The 16,618-nt window shown below is 67.3% G+C and overlaps 1 protein-coding gene across 4 annotated transcripts; it reads right to left on the bottom strand.

The window, feature by feature from the left end:
• Nucleotides 1-54: 54 nt before the first annotated feature.
• MAFK (MAF bZIP transcription factor K) lies at nucleotides 55-10,441 on the bottom strand. 4 transcript variants are annotated; one of them, XM_045824957.1, is made up of 3 exons: nucleotides 10,234-10,441; nucleotides 2,509-2,588; nucleotides 55-1,865 (listed from the first exon to the last, which is right to left on the bottom strand). In XM_045824957.1, the coding sequence occupies exons 2-3, from the start codon at nucleotides 2,542-2,544 to the stop codon at nucleotides 1,446-1,448; spliced, it is 456 nt and encodes a 151-aa protein (XP_045680913.1). In that variant the 5' UTR covers nucleotides 2,545-2,588; nucleotides 10,234-10,441; the 3' UTR covers nucleotides 55-1,445. The 4 variants fall into 4 exon arrangements, with proteins under 4 accessions (XP_045680913.1, XP_045680905.1, XP_045680921.1 ...); XM_045824949.1 differs by lacking the exon at nucleotides 10,234-10,441 and adding an exon at nucleotides 9,021-9,178; XM_045824965.1 differs by lacking the exon at nucleotides 10,234-10,441 and adding an exon at nucleotides 4,016-4,123.
• Nucleotides 10,442-16,618: the final 6,177 nt, after the last annotated feature.

Raw genomic sequence — 16,618 nt, 5'->3', positions numbered from 1 at the left:
AGGTTGGGGGGCCAGGGGTTTACAGTATCAAACAGGAAAAGGTACAAAAATCTGTACGATAAACTGTGTATAATTTTATTTATATATACTTCTCTCTCTTAAATACGCCCCATGGTCCTTACTGATATCCAATGTGGATTACCTGCCACGGCCATGGCGCCAGCGGCTTTGCCTGCGCCGGCCTCTGCTCTGAGGACGCAGCCGGCCCCCAGGACAGGGAACCGCCACAGGCCAGCCGGCCAGCTACTTGCTGCCCATCTGCAATGCGGACGGCGTGGCTGGCACCCTGCCTGGGGCGGGGCCCTGGCACTTTGCAGGGTCATGCTGGGAGGGGCCGGGGGAGGGGGCCCGGGCTCCCAGCTCCCCCAGCACCTTCCGGGGAGGACCCGCAGCAGCCCCAGGGAGGTCACCCCAGCAAAGGTCACCAAGGCCGCCGTGGCTCTGGGGCGGAGAGCTCAGGCGAAGGCTGCAGGCGACGACCGAGCACCAAGGTTCTCTCAAGAACGGGCCAGCAGGGGCCCCGGGAGGCGGGTCTGCACCGCACCCTCAGCCCAGCGCCGGCCACCCCCCGAGGTGCACCCACCTCACGCTCACCCACCACCCTCCACCTGTACCTGCCACCCAGCCTCCCCTCCCCCGGCGTCAGGAGCCAGGTGCAGCCCAGCCCCACCGTCAGAGCCACACCGGGCCCACCCAGAACCAGAACGGCCCCCTTCCCCTCCAACCCCAGGGCTCCCACCCCGGCCCTTTGGCTCCACCCTCCAGGGCTCTGCAGGGGTGGCAAGGCCAGACCGCTGGGAGCCAGGGACCTCCCTCCTCACCCCGACACACGCTGACATTCGCAACATGCAGGCAGCTCCCCACAGGGGGTCCACAGGCCCCCCCCAGGGACAGCCTGTGACAAGCCGCTCCTTCAAGGCCCCGGTGCGGCCAGTGCTCGGTGGGCGCCACAGCCCCCCGCCCCCACTAGCACAGGGCTCTGGCTAAGGCTGAAGCAGAGTCACGGTGTGTGTGGACACTGGGCACAGAAGGCTCCTCCTGGGGCCCCAGAGCTCAGTCGGGCCACGAGCAGGCGGGCAGCTGCTCGAGGGATGGAAGACACAGGGCCACACGGCCGGCGGCCTCCTGGAGGCCTCTCCCCACGCATCCCGACTCCGGGGGGACGGAGGCCCCTGAAAGCAGAGCCGGGGCGGGGGGGGGGCGGGGCGGGTGGGCCCCGAGGAAGACCGGCGTGCGAGAGTGCGAGCGTGGGTGCGTGTGGGGAGGCGTGTGCGGCGCACAGCTTCGCGGGACCCTGCTCTCCGCCCAGCACCCACAGCCGCCCCGTGGGAGCCCCCTGCAGTCTGCACGTGGGCCCTCAGAGGCTGGGGGGCCTGTCCCCACAGACCCTCGGACGAGCACGGGGACGTGCCCGGCACCCGCCCCCCCGGCGCCCGCCCCCGGCACTAGGAGGCGGCCGAGAAGGGCACGGAGGGGGACTTGACGATGGTGATGACGCTGGTGGTGGCCACCTTGGAGGGCGCCACGGGCCCGCGGGCCACGGTCCGCGCGAAGGTCTGCAGGGCCTCGTACTTGGCGCGCAGGGCGTCCAGCTCCAGCCGCATGCTGGCGTTCTCCGCCGCCAGCTTCTCCACCTCCCGCTGCAGCTCCACCCGCTGCCGCTCCAGCTCCTCCTTCTGCGTCACCCGCTTGATGCGGCAGCTGGCGGCGTAGCCGCGGTTCTTGAGCGTGCGGCGCCGCTGCTTGAGCCGCACCACCTCCTCCTTGGACAGGCCCCGCAGGTGCTGGTTCAGCTCCCGCACCGACATGGACACCAGCTCATCGTCGCTGAGCACCGGGGCGTTCTCGCCCGCCTCCTTCTTGACCTGTGGGCCAGGGCGCCGGGTCAGCACTGGGCCCCGGGGACGGCGCCGCGTCTGTCGGGCTCACCGCCCCCGCGCCTGGGCCCAGGCTGCCCGCGCCTCCCGCCGCGGAGCGCCTCGGCACCGCGCCCACGGCGGCTGCAGCTCAGGTCCTCCCCAAGGGGGGTGTCGGCGACACCGGCTGCCGCTGGGTGACAGCAGCCACCCCAGCCTGCGAGGCCTCGGCCCGCGTGGGTGCCGCCTGTGGCCCCCAGGGCCTGGTGCAGGACTGGCACAGGGAGGCAGGGACAGGAAGGCTTGGGGACGCGTGGCCCACAAGTGCACGGAGATGCCACTGGGATCCCGAGTCCACAGACCACGGCCCCGGGGCACGGCCAGCCTCAGCAGCGGAGAGGGACCCTTGGACCCAGGCCGCGGGCCCAGCTACCTGCCCGCACCTGGACGAGGGGCCTGCCCACCACCCTCCACACAGAAGCCACCTTCCCGGGCTCAGGGCCCCTGTCTCTGTCCCCACCTCTCCCAGCGACACTCCCTCCAGCCCACAGCCCCCACCCCCTTGCGGGTGACCAGGCTGCCTTCCTCCCACTCGGAGGGTGGCCCAGGGGAGGAGGGATAGACCTGGTCCACCTGCTCCCGCCCCACTCACCTTAAATGCCTTGTTCGGTTTGGGATTCGTCGTCATAACCCGGGCACAGTCACCAGGACGGAGCCGCTCGGAAGTCGAAGCTGGAAGAGCGCACGGGAGAGCGGGGTCAGCCGGGCTGCGTCCCAGGCGGCCAGGCTGCCCCGCCGAGGCTCCAGGAAGGCGCAGCTCGCCCTCCTGTCCCGTCGCAGCGCCCGAGGGTCTGGGGGGCCCCTGCCCACCCTGAGGGTCTCCCTCGGGGCGGGCATCCTGGCCGGGCCTGGGACTGTGCCCGGAGCACGGCCAGCCGTGCCCCGCCACCCCAGCAACTGCCCGTGGAGCAGCCAGGCCCACCCATTGGAGTGCCCCCTCCCCTCCGCCCCCCGGCCGAGAGCGCCAGCCCCAGGGGGACACCAGGCCCCGGAGATGGGCTCCCTGCTGCCCCCCCCCCCCCGCCCGGAGCACGGGCGTCTGCGCCAGGGGGGTGGAGGCCCCATCCACGGCCGGGGGTGCACGGAGCCGGGGCTCTCTGGGGTCGGCCACCCCTGGCGCTGGAGGAGCCGCCTGCCCCGGGCAGCACCTGCCCTGGGTGGGGCCCTGAGACCCCCGAGAGACCCCGGCCCGGCCCCGCCCCTCCGGCCCACCTCTGCCAAGGGCCCCGCCGCCACGGTGACATCTCGGCCCCACCTGGGCGGCCCCCACCAGTGGCCTGGGAGCCTGCGGGAGGGCGGCCGCCACCTGAAGAGCTCACTGCTCGTCTGGCGGAGCCGTCCCGCCGCCCGCCCGCCCGCCCCGTGTGCGCGTCTGCATTGTGTCACACATTCTGATCATTCACGAAAAAGCCAGCCAAGCATCCCAAGCATGATTCCCCTCTGATAGTTGCCATGGAGACCTTGGGAGGTAGCCAACCCCTGATGGTCGTCATGGAAACAGAGAAGCCCACAGCAACAATGGCTTTGGGCCAACAGGGAAGACATCGCAGGTTGTGGGACGGTCACCGAGCCCCTGTGCCCACTCTGCCCGGGGTCAGAGGACACCCACAGCAGGCTGACGGCTGGCGGGGTCACCAGCGCACAGCCTGGGGTCCAGGTCCCTGACCACAGACGAGGCGACCTGGGCTGGAGACCCCACTCGGGGAGGGTCCTCGGGCCCCAGAGACGGAGCCCCACCACGGCCTCCACCCCCATCCAGACTCCGACGGGGGGTGCCACCCCCCCACCCCCCCTGCCGCAGCTGCAGGACCCCTGCTGCACCACCTGGCCCCTCCGCCCCTTCAGCACCGGAGGAGGCTGCACACCCAACATGGGGCCTCAGCACCCCCGCCGCAGCCCCCTCCCGGGGCCGCTGTCCTGGGCGCCGACAGAGGGCAGCAGAGAGCAGGGCCAGCCAGAGACCCCCCGCCCCCTCGAGTGGTGGCACACTGGGCCCCAGACGTCGGCCCAGTGTGGGGGGATCCTGGCAAGGAGCTGGGAGCTGCTTCCCACAGCGGCTTGGCCCTCAGCATCTGGGGTGGCCCACGGGCCCAGCCCACCCTGCAGGGCTGCGGTCCCAGCCGCATGGGAGAGCCGGCGGGGGCCCCGAGGAGCATTTCCACGCTGTGCACGGAAGGGCGGCGGCGGCCCGGCGGCTCCTCTCCCGGTCGGCCGCGCGTCAGCGCACCGGGCCTGGAGGCGCCGGGCATAGCTGTGCGCTGAGTCACCAGCTGTTTACAGAGCAAAAGCTCACATTCCCACAGACCGGCCCCGCCCGCCGGGGGGGGGGCGCAGGAGAAAGAAGGCGGGGAGGGCTGGCCCTGAGCAGACCCCTTGCAGACCCGGCCAGACACACGGGGGACGGCTGGGTCAGGGCCAGCTCAGCCAGCACACGGGCCTGGGGCAGAGTGCGGGGTGGGGGTGCTGCTGTCCGAGCTGGCCGCTACACGACCCTGCTGGGACTCGGGGAGGGACGCGGCCTCAGCACGTGCGGGCTTGGCCCCGCCCCTCCGAGTGGGGGGGGGACCCCTCGAGGAGCCTCAGCAGAGGCAGCAGAGAGGCCAGGGTCCTCCCGACCTGGGGTCCAACCGCAGGACCTGGCTGCAGTTCTCAGGTCGTCTGCTCGACGGGTGGGCGATGGGTGGCCAGGGAAGCGAATGTGAGCAGATGCTGGGGCGGGGGGGCCCGCCACCTCCAGATCAGGCTCGGGAAGAGCAGGGCAAACCCCTTCTCCTGCATCTCCACCTCCTCTTCGGAAAGGGGAGGGGCCCCGGGGCCTGCCCAGCTTCCAGCACCTCGGCTGGGCTGAGGGCTGGCAGGGGGAGAGACCCCGGTGGGGGCTGTGCCCGGTCCCCCTGAGCCTGAGGGGCCAGGGCCAACAAGGAGTCCGTCAGGAGCAGACCTGGGCCCCGCCCACTTCCTGGGACCCACCCTGCTGAGTCCGACGCCCAGGAGGCCTCGGCGTCCTCACCCCCACCCCAGCACCGCCCCCACCCCAGCACCCGGCGGGCTGCCCCCGAGTCAGGGCCGTGGTGCCCAGCACCCCACGACTGCACACGGGAGACGGACGGCAGCCTGCCCTCCGGGAGGTCTGGACTGTGCCCCACGAGCGTGAGCGTCTGCGACGCAGCCGCGTGAGAACCGCCGTCCTGGCCCTGGCCGGGCAGTCGGCTGGCCCTGGACACCAAAAGGTGGCTGCCCCGGTCTCTGGTCGGGGCGCACACCTGGGCCGCAGGTCCGATCCCCAGCCGGGCGCGCGCATATGGAAGGCAGTCGAGCGGTGTTTCCCTCGAACATGAGTGTCCATCTGTCCGTCTCTCCCGCCCTAACAGCGATAAACACGCCCCCGGGTGAGGGCCACACAAGAACCACCGCCCTGAACGAGGTGCTGGCAGGTCGCCCGGTGTGCAGGTGGAGCTGCTCCGTGCTCAGAGACCCAGGGCCCAGCTGGGCAGAGACGCAGCCTTGGGCGGCCTGGTGGCTGTGATGCCCGCTGCCCCGGCCCCGCACCAGCACTACTGGTTAGTCAGCGCACTGGTCAGCACCAAAGGCGCCCGCCGGCTGCTCCCCGTGAGGTGCCCCAGGCACTAGCCTTTGTCCACGAGAGATCAAAGCTCAAACCATGCACCACGCAGGGAGTCCCAACACTGGCCGGGCGGGTCCGCATGCCACTGTGGGGACCGCTCCTCCGCCTCGGGGACAGTCCCACGCTCACCTCCTGCAGCCCCAGCGACACTGCTGGCTCACCAAGTGTGCAGAGCACACCTGCCACTCGGACACTCGGTGGGGCCACTGCCCCCACCACAGACACTGCTTTCCAACCGGACGCCCGAACCCCCCTCGGCCGTGCGACCGAGCACCGCGACCAGGAGAGCTCACTTCCCCTGCCGGGAGCAGTCCCGCCGGCAGAGGGGTGGCCACTCCGCCACGGCAGTTTGGGGTGCATTAGGGTCCGGCGTCCCTCCCCTTCCAGCCCCGTAAGAGCGGGGAGCCCAGCTTCCAAGTCCAGGACCGCCCTTCCTGGAGGCAGGTGGGCTGCGGCCCAGGGCTCTCGGACCCTCCACTCCCAGCAAACGCCGGCTGCTTGCCCACTGCCTTCACTGGGCCCCGCCGGGCGGCTCACAGCCCTGGCCTTCCCGCCTGCCGGCTGGCGCTGGGCTGGGCCCGGCTTCGGGGCCCATCGATAAAGCCAGCCAGGGGTGGCGACCCCACCCAAACAGCCCTGGGTCTAGATAACTTAGCAGAAAAGGGAGTTTTAGAGTTTCAAAGGCTCTGTTTTAGGTTTTAGTTACTTATTTTTAAAGAGAGGGGAAGGGAAGGAGAGAGGGAGAGAAACCTCATCACGGATGGGTTGCCTCTCGTGTGCGCCCCAACTGGGGGCCAGAGCACAACCCAGACAGGTGCCCTGGCGGGGAACTGAACCCTCGACCTCTAGGTCCGTGGGGCGATGCCTAATCCACTGAGCCACACCAGCCAGGGCTCAAAGACCCTACTTCTTACCTAGATGACACAGCCCAGTGCCTAGCCTAGAGTGAGCCTCGGGGGACAGGAAGCGGAGCCCGGCGCTCAGCTTGGGGGGTGCTCAAGAAAGCTGCCCCCGTCCTGCGCGCGCAGAGAAGGCGGCTGCCTCGGACCACCGAGGCGGGGCCAGCCCTCCCAGCCCACCTGACCGAGACCAGCGCCCGTCCCGAGGTCCTCGCAGGTCTCAGGACACAGTCCCGGACAAGGGCAGGGGCGGCAGGGAAGGAGGGAAGCGGTTGCTTCCCGGGGGAGCAGCAGCTGCCTCACCCTGACCACCTGGTGTGGCCGCCTCTGCCCGAGGGGGGCCAGGGGCCTTTCTGCAAGGGACCCAGCACCGCAGGCCCCTCCCGGGGCCGCGACACTGCGAGCACGGCGGGGCCCACACGGAGAGCACAAGGCGCCCGGCCGCCGGCGGCTCCCAGAGCCGGGAGGGCTCCCCACGCCCTGCCCGTGCCGGACACAGCCAGCTCCCCTTGCCCTGGGGTGCGCCCCACAGAGCCTCGCCGGGCACCCCACCAGCCGGGCTCACACCCAGCTTGCAGGCTGGCCCTGGCTGGGTGCCCTCCGGCAAGACGTGACTGTCTGCCGGGCCTGGAGGACGTCTGGTCACCTTGCGTGTGCCGGTCGGGGGAGCTGTGTCATCCTGGCTCCGTCCAGCAGAGGTGACTCAGCCAGCGGTGGCTGACGGCCGGCTGAGCGCCACGCCCCCGGCCGGCCGTGCCCCGGACCCTGGCTCCCACCGCCCAGCTCCAGCCAGGCCCGCTCCCCTGGCACCTCTGGGTGGGCCTCCAGGCTCCCCTGCGGGCTTCCGTCCTCTCCCCAGCCCACCCCACGCAGCCCAGGACTTCAGCCGGCCCAAACTCCCCACACAGCCAGGGCGCCCCCCGGGCCACCTGGTGGACCTCACCCCGCCCTCCTCCTGTGTCTCCAACTCAGGGGACAGCCCCAGAAACTGCCCCCAAGGCCTCTCCTCTCCTCGCACGTCCACGCCCTGGCCCTGGCCGGCTGGCCGCGGCCCAGTGTCCCTGCTGCAGCCTGGCAGCTCCGTTCCCGCTAGGCGAGCCCCCTGTTGCAGCCCCGACTCTGACCCAGGCACCCAAATGCCACCCTCACAGGTAGGCAGAGGGGCACCCACCTCTGCTCAGCATCCTTCCAAAGCCCCCCTGCCCTAGCCACCTGTCACATTCGAGGCCTCCCCCAAATGGCTTCTTAGAGTACCCCCAAATCTGCACTGGCTCCCACCCTTCTCCCCCATCACCCCCTGCCTGCCCTCCCCCACCCTGGGCCTCACCAGGAAGCCCCCCCCTCCCCCAGTACAGAGGGCCCTGCCCAAGGGCCTGTCAATGTCATGGTCCTCCCGCCCAAGGCCTGCCTCCCAGCCTGGGGGCAGGGGGGACACTCACACCACTTCTGCCCCCCTACCCCGGGCAGGGGCGTGAGGTGGCTTCCCCCCCTCAGGCCCCGGCACCCAGACAGGCGGCTCAGAAGAGCAGGCAGGCGGCTGCAGCTGCCCCAGCCCGGCCACCACCGGCCAGGACAGGCACCCAGGCTGGGCTCCCTCATCTAATGGGGGGGGGGTGTGTTTGTGCGCGCGCGCATGTGTGCGTGTGTGTGTGCGTGTGTGTGTGTGTGTGTGACTGTGAGTGCATGAGTGGCTGTGCGTGAGCCTGTGCGCCCTGGGCAATCCGCGGTTCACCCCTACCTGCCCTAAAACTCTACGGTTTTCAGATGACACTTTCAACTTCCTGAAACTGCAGGAAAGAGGAAGCACGACCAGTGTGTGATTACGAAAAGCAAAAGTAAACATCAGAGGGAGCCGCACACCTTCCACTGGGGGGAGTGGGGGGGCCGTGCAGGGAGGGTGAGTCACTGTTTACTGCGCTGAGGAGCGGCCCAGCTGGCCGGGGCTGCACTTCCCGTGTGGACCGGACCGAAATCCAGCAAGTCCACTCCAGAAACCTTTAGACTCAGGAGCAGCCAGGCCGCGGGAGAGAGGCTGTAAACAAACCCGCTGGTGGCCGCCTCGGGAGCCTCGCAGAGGGGCAGGCGCAGCTGCGGACAAAGGATGGCATCGGGGGCCTCGGGCGGGAGCCGTGAGCCCCCGGCTCAGCAAGAGCCCACTCCCCACGGTCTCCATTCCACTCTCATCTGAGCAGCCACCTGGAAAGTGGGCGGCCCCGGGCGTGGAAGCGGCCCCCCGCAGTCCAGCTGTGCAGGAGCACAAAGCAAATGCTCCCGGGAGCAGCCGGGCTCGGTGCTTCAGTGTCTGAACGCTTTATTTTCAACGAGAGTCTAGCTCTCAGTTATACGAGCGGATCCCCTCTACCAGGCTCCATCCAACTCTGAACATTCCTGCTGGGTTACCTGGGCAGGGAAGTGCGTAAAGCTCCTCAGCTACCCACAGTGCAACAGGTGGCCAGTGTGTCCTGCCCACCGTCCACTTCCCAGACCCCTCCCACCGGCCCAGAGTAACTTTCCCAGAGCTCCCGCCCCCGAGGATCACAGATGTGGAGCCGCGGCTCCGGAAGCCGCATCCCTGCACACCTGCACAGATGCGCTCCATCAGAACACCTGAGCTGTGAGCGCCGACGGCTCAGCCTCGTCCATGCCAGCCGAAGTCCGGGCGGCAGTTGGGCAGTCGAGACACAAGCGTGGGAAACCCACTGACTCCACCACCCTGTTGGGCTGGGCGTGCGCCTGAGCAGAGAGGGCAGCTGCGTCACGGCCAGTTGCTGAATGAACTGTCAGGCAAAAGTTCCCATTTGTGCTTGGCCAGAAGAGCCGTGTGAAAGGTAAACAGGGGCCTAATCATTAACACGGGAGAGCCTGCAACTCCCAGCAACCCCCAGCAGAACCGCCCTGCGCTGGGCAGTTGTCAGAGGGTGACGACGCCACAAGTGCGGGAGAATCCTACGGGAGGCAGTTTGCTCCTAGGAGTCAAACACTTCCCCGCCCGTCCCGGCCGGTTCGAGGGTCCTGAGAAGGTGTGTAAATGGATAAACCGACACAGCCCCTGTGTCCTAAACTCGGCACAGTCTCAGAAGAACCCGCATTTAAATTTAGAAGAGACTTCACTCACAGATGAGGAAAACGCGCCCGGCCGAGGGGCTTGGGGGAAGTGACACGCGTGCCCAGTCCTCCTCCCCACCCCAAGCTGCCCCACCAAGGCCTCCCTCCGGGGAAGCCCTGGCAGGCTCGCGACTCAGAACGGGACCTCGATCCCCAAGTCCCCAGCTCCTTCCCTCCCCACCCCGATGGGTGTAGACCCCGCCGCCGGCACGGTGGGAAGGGGTCGCAAGGCCGGCGGACAGCACGCGGAGCCGCGTAGGCGCCCAAGTACCGAAGGCGGAGTAGCCCTGCGCGACCACGCGCTCCCGCACGTGGTGGATTATTTTCGCCCCCGCCTTCCCGCCTAGCAGTCGGTCGCCGGAGGCTAAATGCAGACAGGTGGGGAGGGATGGGGAGTCGAGACGAGCGGGAACTCCCGCCCCGCCCTCCTGGCTGCCCAACAAGGGGCGGAATGGGGGGGCTTGCTCCCCAGCCCCGAAAATGAAGGCGACCCGGTCTACGCGCCCCGACCAGGCGCCCCGCCCGCGCGACGCTCCCGGGCAGCACACCTGATGGCAGGTGCGCGGGCTCGGCGTGGGGCTCGGGGTCCCGCCCAACTTCGCCAAGAGCCCCCCGCGGCCCAGACTCAGCGGCGGGCCGCCCCCCACCGCGCCCCTCGCCCGCCAGGCCCCGCCCGCCGGCCCCGCACCTGGCGTCGCGCGGGGGCCGCGAGCGCGCGGCGGCTCCTCGCGGGCACGCGCTCTCCTCCGGCTCGCGTTCACTCTCGCGCTCCCCCTGGGCCGCCGCCTCCGCCTCCGCCGCGCGCTCGAGCTCCGACTTCGCGAAGAACAACAAGTCCTCCCCGCCGCCCGCAGCCAGCGCGCCACCCGCCCGGCTCCCCAGCATCTGACACCGCTTCCGGGATCGGCGTCGCGCGCGTCACGCCGCCCCGCCCACCTTCGCGTCATCACCCCGCCCACCAGGACCGCCCCGCCCCGCGGTGTCGCCCCGCCCACCACAGGCCCCTCCCCGTTCTTCTCGCGTGCAGTCCTCGGGGCCCGCTCCGGCTGCCCGGTCTGCCTCAGAACGGACGCGCGTGGAGCCCGCCGCGTTCGCCCCAGCAGATCCCGCAGATTCGCGGCCGTGGGAGCCGCTCGGCCGGCCCACCGTTCCTCGAGCTCCCGTCCGCACAGGGCGGACAGAATGCACCTGCGCTGCAGGTGGGGCGTCCCGAGAGTATCTGTAATATCCGGGCGGGCCCCACCACACGTCCCCCGTGTCATCCCGCCGTCCCCGGGGCTGGCCTCGGGACAGTGCTGCAGACATTGCAGCCAGGTCGCAGGGTCCCGAGGTTTTCACAAGCAGAGACGGGCGGGACAGGGGCATGCAGACCTCCCGGCCTTGCCGGTCTTCTGTAGGAGCGCCAACCATGTGACATGGTGGTAAATGGCTCGGAGGCAAGCAGGCTTCAGGACCCACGGCTGGGAGGCCCTGAGCCCCCGCTGGTGGTGGTCCCGGGAGAACCCCCGCCAGGGCGGCCGGGGTGAGTGGGGCAAGCTCCCCCTGTGGACAGAGCTGGCAAGGTGGCCCATCCGAAGTGGCACGGCCTGACCTGCTCAGTACGGGGCGCAGGCGGTGCCCCTTGAGGGCTTCTGGGAGGCAAGGAGTTGCCCCCAGGAGGCTGCCTGTCTGAGTCGTGAATGGAGGAAACCGCCAAGGCTGGGGGGTGGGGGAGGCAGGCGTCCCACAGACGCAGGGCCTCTACGGGGGGACCCAGGTCTCTGGTGCCTTTGGGTGAGTCCTGGGAAACACACAGGGGACAGTGCCAGGAAGTCTGTGGGCCTTGCGTGTGCAGTCGGCCCTGCAGCGTGGCCTGGCCCGTGGGGGGCAGCTGGGATTCTGGCCGCAGCTGGCACAGCCCACGGCCTGCGGGCCCACCAGGGCCTGGGGGTGTTGCCCGGTCTCTCCAGGCTGTGGTCTCCCCTGGGACTGGAAGGGGGTCCCCTTTCTCCCACCACCCACTTTGCAGCCCCTCCCTGTGGATCCCCCAGTCATGGGAACAGTCCAGTCTCTCCCCGGGGCCCTCAGTTTCCCAACTTGACTGCAGTCTGTTCACGTTGAGCTCCGTGGCGAAGAGTGAGGTGTAAGGATTCTCCTTCGGCCCTGAAAGCGGGGCACCAGGAGGTCAGAAGCAGGTGGAAGTAGGAGACGGTGACCGTGCTGGGGCGGGGGTGGGGATGGAGGGGGGGGCTCTTCATTTCTCCTCTCAGGGTCTCGGTTTCCTCAACTTTAAAAGGAGTTTGATGGAACCGAACGCAGGTACAGCCTTTAGTGAATGCAAATGGGGCAAAGGGACAGTAACCACTGGGAAAGGTGAAGTTGGGTCCACAGCTCACCCACACTACACACCAGGATCAGACACTCTGACTAAGGCAGGGATGTAACGTTCTTCTTTTAAACTGTTTATTGATTTTAAAGAGAAAGAGAGAGAGAGCTCTATTTGTTGTTCCACTCACTGGTTGACTCCTGTCTGTGCCCTGACGGGGTCAGACCCACAGCCTTGGTGTGCGGGGCAATGCTCTCACCCACCGAGCTGCACAGCCAGGGCAAAGAGTGAGCGTGGTCAGAGAGAAACTGCTACGTGACAGAAAGTTCTAGAAATGGACAGCAGCGAGGGTCGCCCCAAAACATGAATGCACTTAGGTCACAAAAGTGGTTAAAATGGTTACTTTCCTGTTGTGTAGAATGCTGACAGAAAAAAATAGATTAAAAAAAATTAGACTACTGGAAGAAAACATGAATGACTTCCTTTAAAACTTGGAGTGGGAAAAGGCTTTTCTAATCATAATTAAAAATCCAGACACCATAAAAAAAAAAAAAAGGCTCCAAGCAAAGAGCGCCAGAAGCCGAGAGAGAACACAGAGCGTGTCCCAGGGACGGCCCCCGTCCCAGGGGGCTGCCTCCCTCCTGCGCCAGGGACTTCTAGAAATAGGAAAGGAAAAGACAAATAAAAGGAGCGAAGCGGTGCTAGGAATAGATGATTCACGGAGAGGGAACACTGCACGGCAAACGTGGGGACAGATGGCCATAATAAGAGAAACGCACATGAAAATGACATTGCAGTCCCTTCCCCGTCTTATCAGAATCCCCAAATGGGAACACATCCTGTGACGGCTGGGCTCTCGGGAAGGACCCTGCAGGCTGTGGGTGGGGGCCGGCGGGTCGGGGCAGCTTCTTCCCGACGCCTGCTGCACCCGACTTGTTCACGTCCAGAAATCTGTGTCAGAAACACCTGCCCACCAGTGCGATGGGGCTGTGCCAGGCTTATAGCTGTGGCGTCAGCCGTGATAACAGGCGGGAAACCGCCGAGTCGTCACTGTTAAGGGCACAGCTGAACACACCATGGGACCTCGAGGGGCAAAGTGCCGTGCAGCCGGGAGAAGGGACACAGCGGGTCCCTGAGCTGGGCGTGGAGCACCTCGGGTGCTGTGCGTGCCGGCAGGCGCGGGTCCCAGGTGTGACGTACTCCGTGCGCAAGGAGGGAGAGGGTCACCACACATCTGAGCCTGAGCCGTTTGCTCCGTGGCCAGCAAACGTCTGCCTGCGCGGGCTGACCCTCAAGGCCGTGGGGTGCCCATTCCGGCCCCCCAGCGCCGGGAAAGCTGTGCCTGTGCTCAGCTCTCATGGGGGAGCGCTTTGTAAAACGCAGCACGCTCTCAAATGAAACCACGGTCCCTCTTGCTGTTACTATTGCTGTATCCCTTTAGTTACTCTTGAGTAAGGAAGTTGATTTCCATTCACAATTTGAGAGGAATCGGGTCAAGATTGCTGATGAAAATGCTGTCCCCCCTCCCTCCCACGTTTCTGGGACAGCAGCCGCATCTTCCCTGCAGAGTGACTCCCCCCACACAAGGTCCCTGCTGCCCTCGGTCCACGACAGAGGGCCGGTCCGTGGCCACTGTCGCGGCCTGACATTCAAGGGACAGCCTGGTGCTGGGGTCCAGGCGGGAGCCAGGAACCCAGGTAACGGGAAGGTCATTGCTCACAGCCACAGGTGCTCGCCTCACCTGGCCAGCCCGACCAGGTCTGGGAGAAACTCCAAGGGTTTCGAGAGCTCTGGGCCGGGAACCAGACGGAGACCAGAGACGTCATTTTTTTTTTTTTAAGATTTTAATTTCTTTTTAGGAAGGGTAAAAGGGAAAAGGAGAGGGAGAGAAACATCAATGTGTGGTTGCCTTTGGCACGCCCCCTACTGGAGACCTGGCCCACAACCCAGGCCTGTGCCCTGACTGGGAATCGAAGCTGTGACTCATCTGTTGGATTCCCAGCCCCTCAGCCTGAGGAAGGGGGAGGAGGGGCACCAGCGGGAGCAGGGGTCCCTATCTGTTGCCCCTAGAAGGGAAGAGACCCTCTCCCTCTGCCCACTCTCAGTCCCACCTGATGTTGGCTGTGACCTCGGGCCCACCAAGCTCCGTCCTCGACCTCTGCCCTCCTTGCTGTGCCAGAGCTGTCTGGTCACAAGGTGCCCTGGGGGGTTCCCCTCTAGCTGAAAAAAAGGCAATAACCTTCCTCAGCCTCCGGCACTTGGGGGACCATGGAATCCGGGTGGGGTGCTGTCTGGGAGTGTGCTGTCCCTCCCACCCGTGCTTGCCGTGCCCTGGTTCTCAAACTGCGTTCCCCAGAACCCCAGGGTCGCACAGAGGAGTCCAGGCCCCCAGTCCAGGGGCTCCCGGCTCCCCTGTGCCATGCCCCTCATGGCTGGCATCAGCTTTCTGTTGAAGGCATGGAAACCGCAGCCAGCCGAGCCAGCCTGGGCCCCCAGGATCTGGGGATCGCCAAACCCTGTGACCTCAGAGTGTCAGCCTGACCCTGACGGAACAGAAAGGGAAGCTGAGGCCGGGGGTGGGGGGTGGCCCAGCCGAGGGGTCATGGGACCGGAATGCCTCCCACCCCAACACTCCCAGACCGAGAGGGAAGTCCCCTGTCCCACCCGGGGAGCGCGAGCCATGCCCACTGGCCCAGACGGGCCCGGCCCTCTCCCCTCCCTGTGCCCAGACTTCTGGGACGCCAGCTGGCGGGAGACCAGAGGGCTCAGGGTCACAGATCGTAGACCCCGCCCCCTCCCGTGACGGGGGACTCATTTCCTGGTGAGCAGGCTGGTCTATTTTCAGACAGACGTTGGAAAGCACTTCCCCGCCCCGGCCAGAGGCTGCCTCACTGCAGCATCCCCTGCGTGGGTCCCTTCGCCAGCCAGGGTCTGCCCAGCATGCGCTCGGGCATCAGCCCCCTAGAGACAGGCTCCAGCTTTCCAGCAGGGTCCTGCCGGTGCGCTGCTCACCTCGCTGATGAGGCCGCCACCCACAGAACCAGCTGCTCATGGCCATGGAGACCAGCACTGGGCTGATGGGGCTTCCCGCTGGATGGGGCAGTTTCTAAGTTTAGAGGGCACGGGAGTCGGGGGGACGACCAGGCCCCCAGGTGCCCTGTGGACTCTCCCTCCCGGGACGGCTCCGCTGCCCCCACCCCCACCCCCACCCCAAGGGCTGGGAGGCACCAGGCCCGGCCAGCACACGTGACCAGAGCAGGCAGACTCTGCCCATGGCCCCGCCCAGCTCGGAGACCCAGGCCCCACTGGGGGCGAGGGTGGGGGAGCAGCTGCTTCCTGGCCCAGAGGCAGTTGGACCACAGCAGCTGCAGACCCCCCCGGAGCTGGGGCAGGGCCCTGCTCCCTCCATCCCCTCCCCACTGTGCCGGCTGCCCCAGACCCCCCACGGCAGGGACTCCTCCTCCTCTCCCCGCCCACCACGGCAGTGCCCCAGTGGGGCCCAGGGGGGGACATGCCCACCCTGAAATCCAGAGGCCACGACCCGGCCTATTGGGCTATCACCTGGCTCCAGGGACTGCAGGGGTCAGAGACCCGGGCTGGTCCCCCCTGACACTTCCTTCCAGGCTAAACCCAGCTCCTAACGGTAGTGGCTTCTGAGAGTGGATCCTTCCCTTGTCTGCCCTCCCTTCCTGCCGTGGCTCACCAGGAACGGCTGTGGCTCACGGCAGCTCACGTTGGGGGGAGGCGGGCCACACAGAGAGAGACAGTGGGTACCAGGATCCAGAAATGACCATTTTTTAAATTAGGAAGGTGTGAAGGCGCTGGCCAGGCCCTGGGGGGCCGGGGCTGTGGTTGTAGGGGCGAGGGAAGGGGGGCACACTGAGCTAAGACCCGGCGGGGGAAGGGACCACAGGGGCCAGAGGGTCTGCGCGGAGGCCCTGAGGTGTGTTCCGGGAACAACGCAGGACAGCCGGAGGCCACACGGCTGGGACGGTCAGGCGGCCCGGGCCGGTGCAGGGCTCCAGTGCCCGGCGGGCTGCGGAAGGGGCCTCATTTACAGACGGGTTCTTTGTGGACGGGAACCAGGCGGGGACCTCGAGATGGGGCCACCCTGGACTGGGGTGTTCTAAATCCAATGCCAGTGTCCTTAGGAGAGACACAAGGGCAGACGGCCCTGTGGACGGACTGGGCCGAGGAGGGAGTGGCCCCCCACCTCACACCTGCAGGTCCTCCACAGAATGCACGGCGGCTGTTCAGGCCGCCTGGCCTGTGGGGCGTGTTCCAGGAGTGAGGGCACCTGTGTCAGCGCCTGCAGCGGGGCCCTGGTGCCCCGGAACGGCAGTGGGGAGGCCCCTCACTGCCCCTCCTCCTTCCTGGGCTGGAGGTGACTCCCAGGTGACAGACGGCCTCAGGGAGGACAGCCCCCCAAAGCGGCTCCTGCCGTCTGAGCTGCCCCAGATTCTACCTGACCCCACAGCCTCGGACCCCTGTGCCCCAGCCCAGCACCTTGGGCTTCTCTGGGCTTCTCTGGCCCCTGCCCTGCCAGACGGTGTCTGGGAGGCGCTGCCCTCAAGCTTGGGAATGGCCGGATGCGGGCGCCAGCAGGGAGGCAGCGGCCGCCTGCCGGGGACAGGGCAGGGCCTGGAGGCAGGGAGGCTGGGCTTTGAAGGATGAGGAGGAGGTTATGGAGGGAGAAGGAAGGGAAGGGAAGGTTGGGACTTCTGGAAGGCAGGCCCTGGGCCCTGCCTGACCATGACCTGACCCTGAC

The sequence above is a fragment of the Phyllostomus hastatus genome, unplaced genomic scaffold (genome assembly GCF_019186645.2).
Source record: "Phyllostomus hastatus isolate PE091 unplaced genomic scaffold, TTU_PhHast_1.1 phas_contig_150, whole genome shotgun sequence".
Taxonomy (NCBI): domain Eukaryota; kingdom Metazoa; phylum Chordata; class Mammalia; order Chiroptera; family Phyllostomidae; genus Phyllostomus; species Phyllostomus hastatus.
The sequence above is the reverse complement of the archived record's forward strand: the minus strand, read 5'-3'. Positions and strand labels throughout refer to the sequence as shown.

Excerpts from the sequence above, each read along its gene's own strand:
- MAFK (XM_045824949.1), bottom strand. Across the intron at positions 1,866-2,508 it reads AACCGAACAAGGCATTTAAG|GTCAAGAAGGAGGCGGGCGA; the intron begins GTGAGTGGGGCG and ends CCTGGCCCACAG.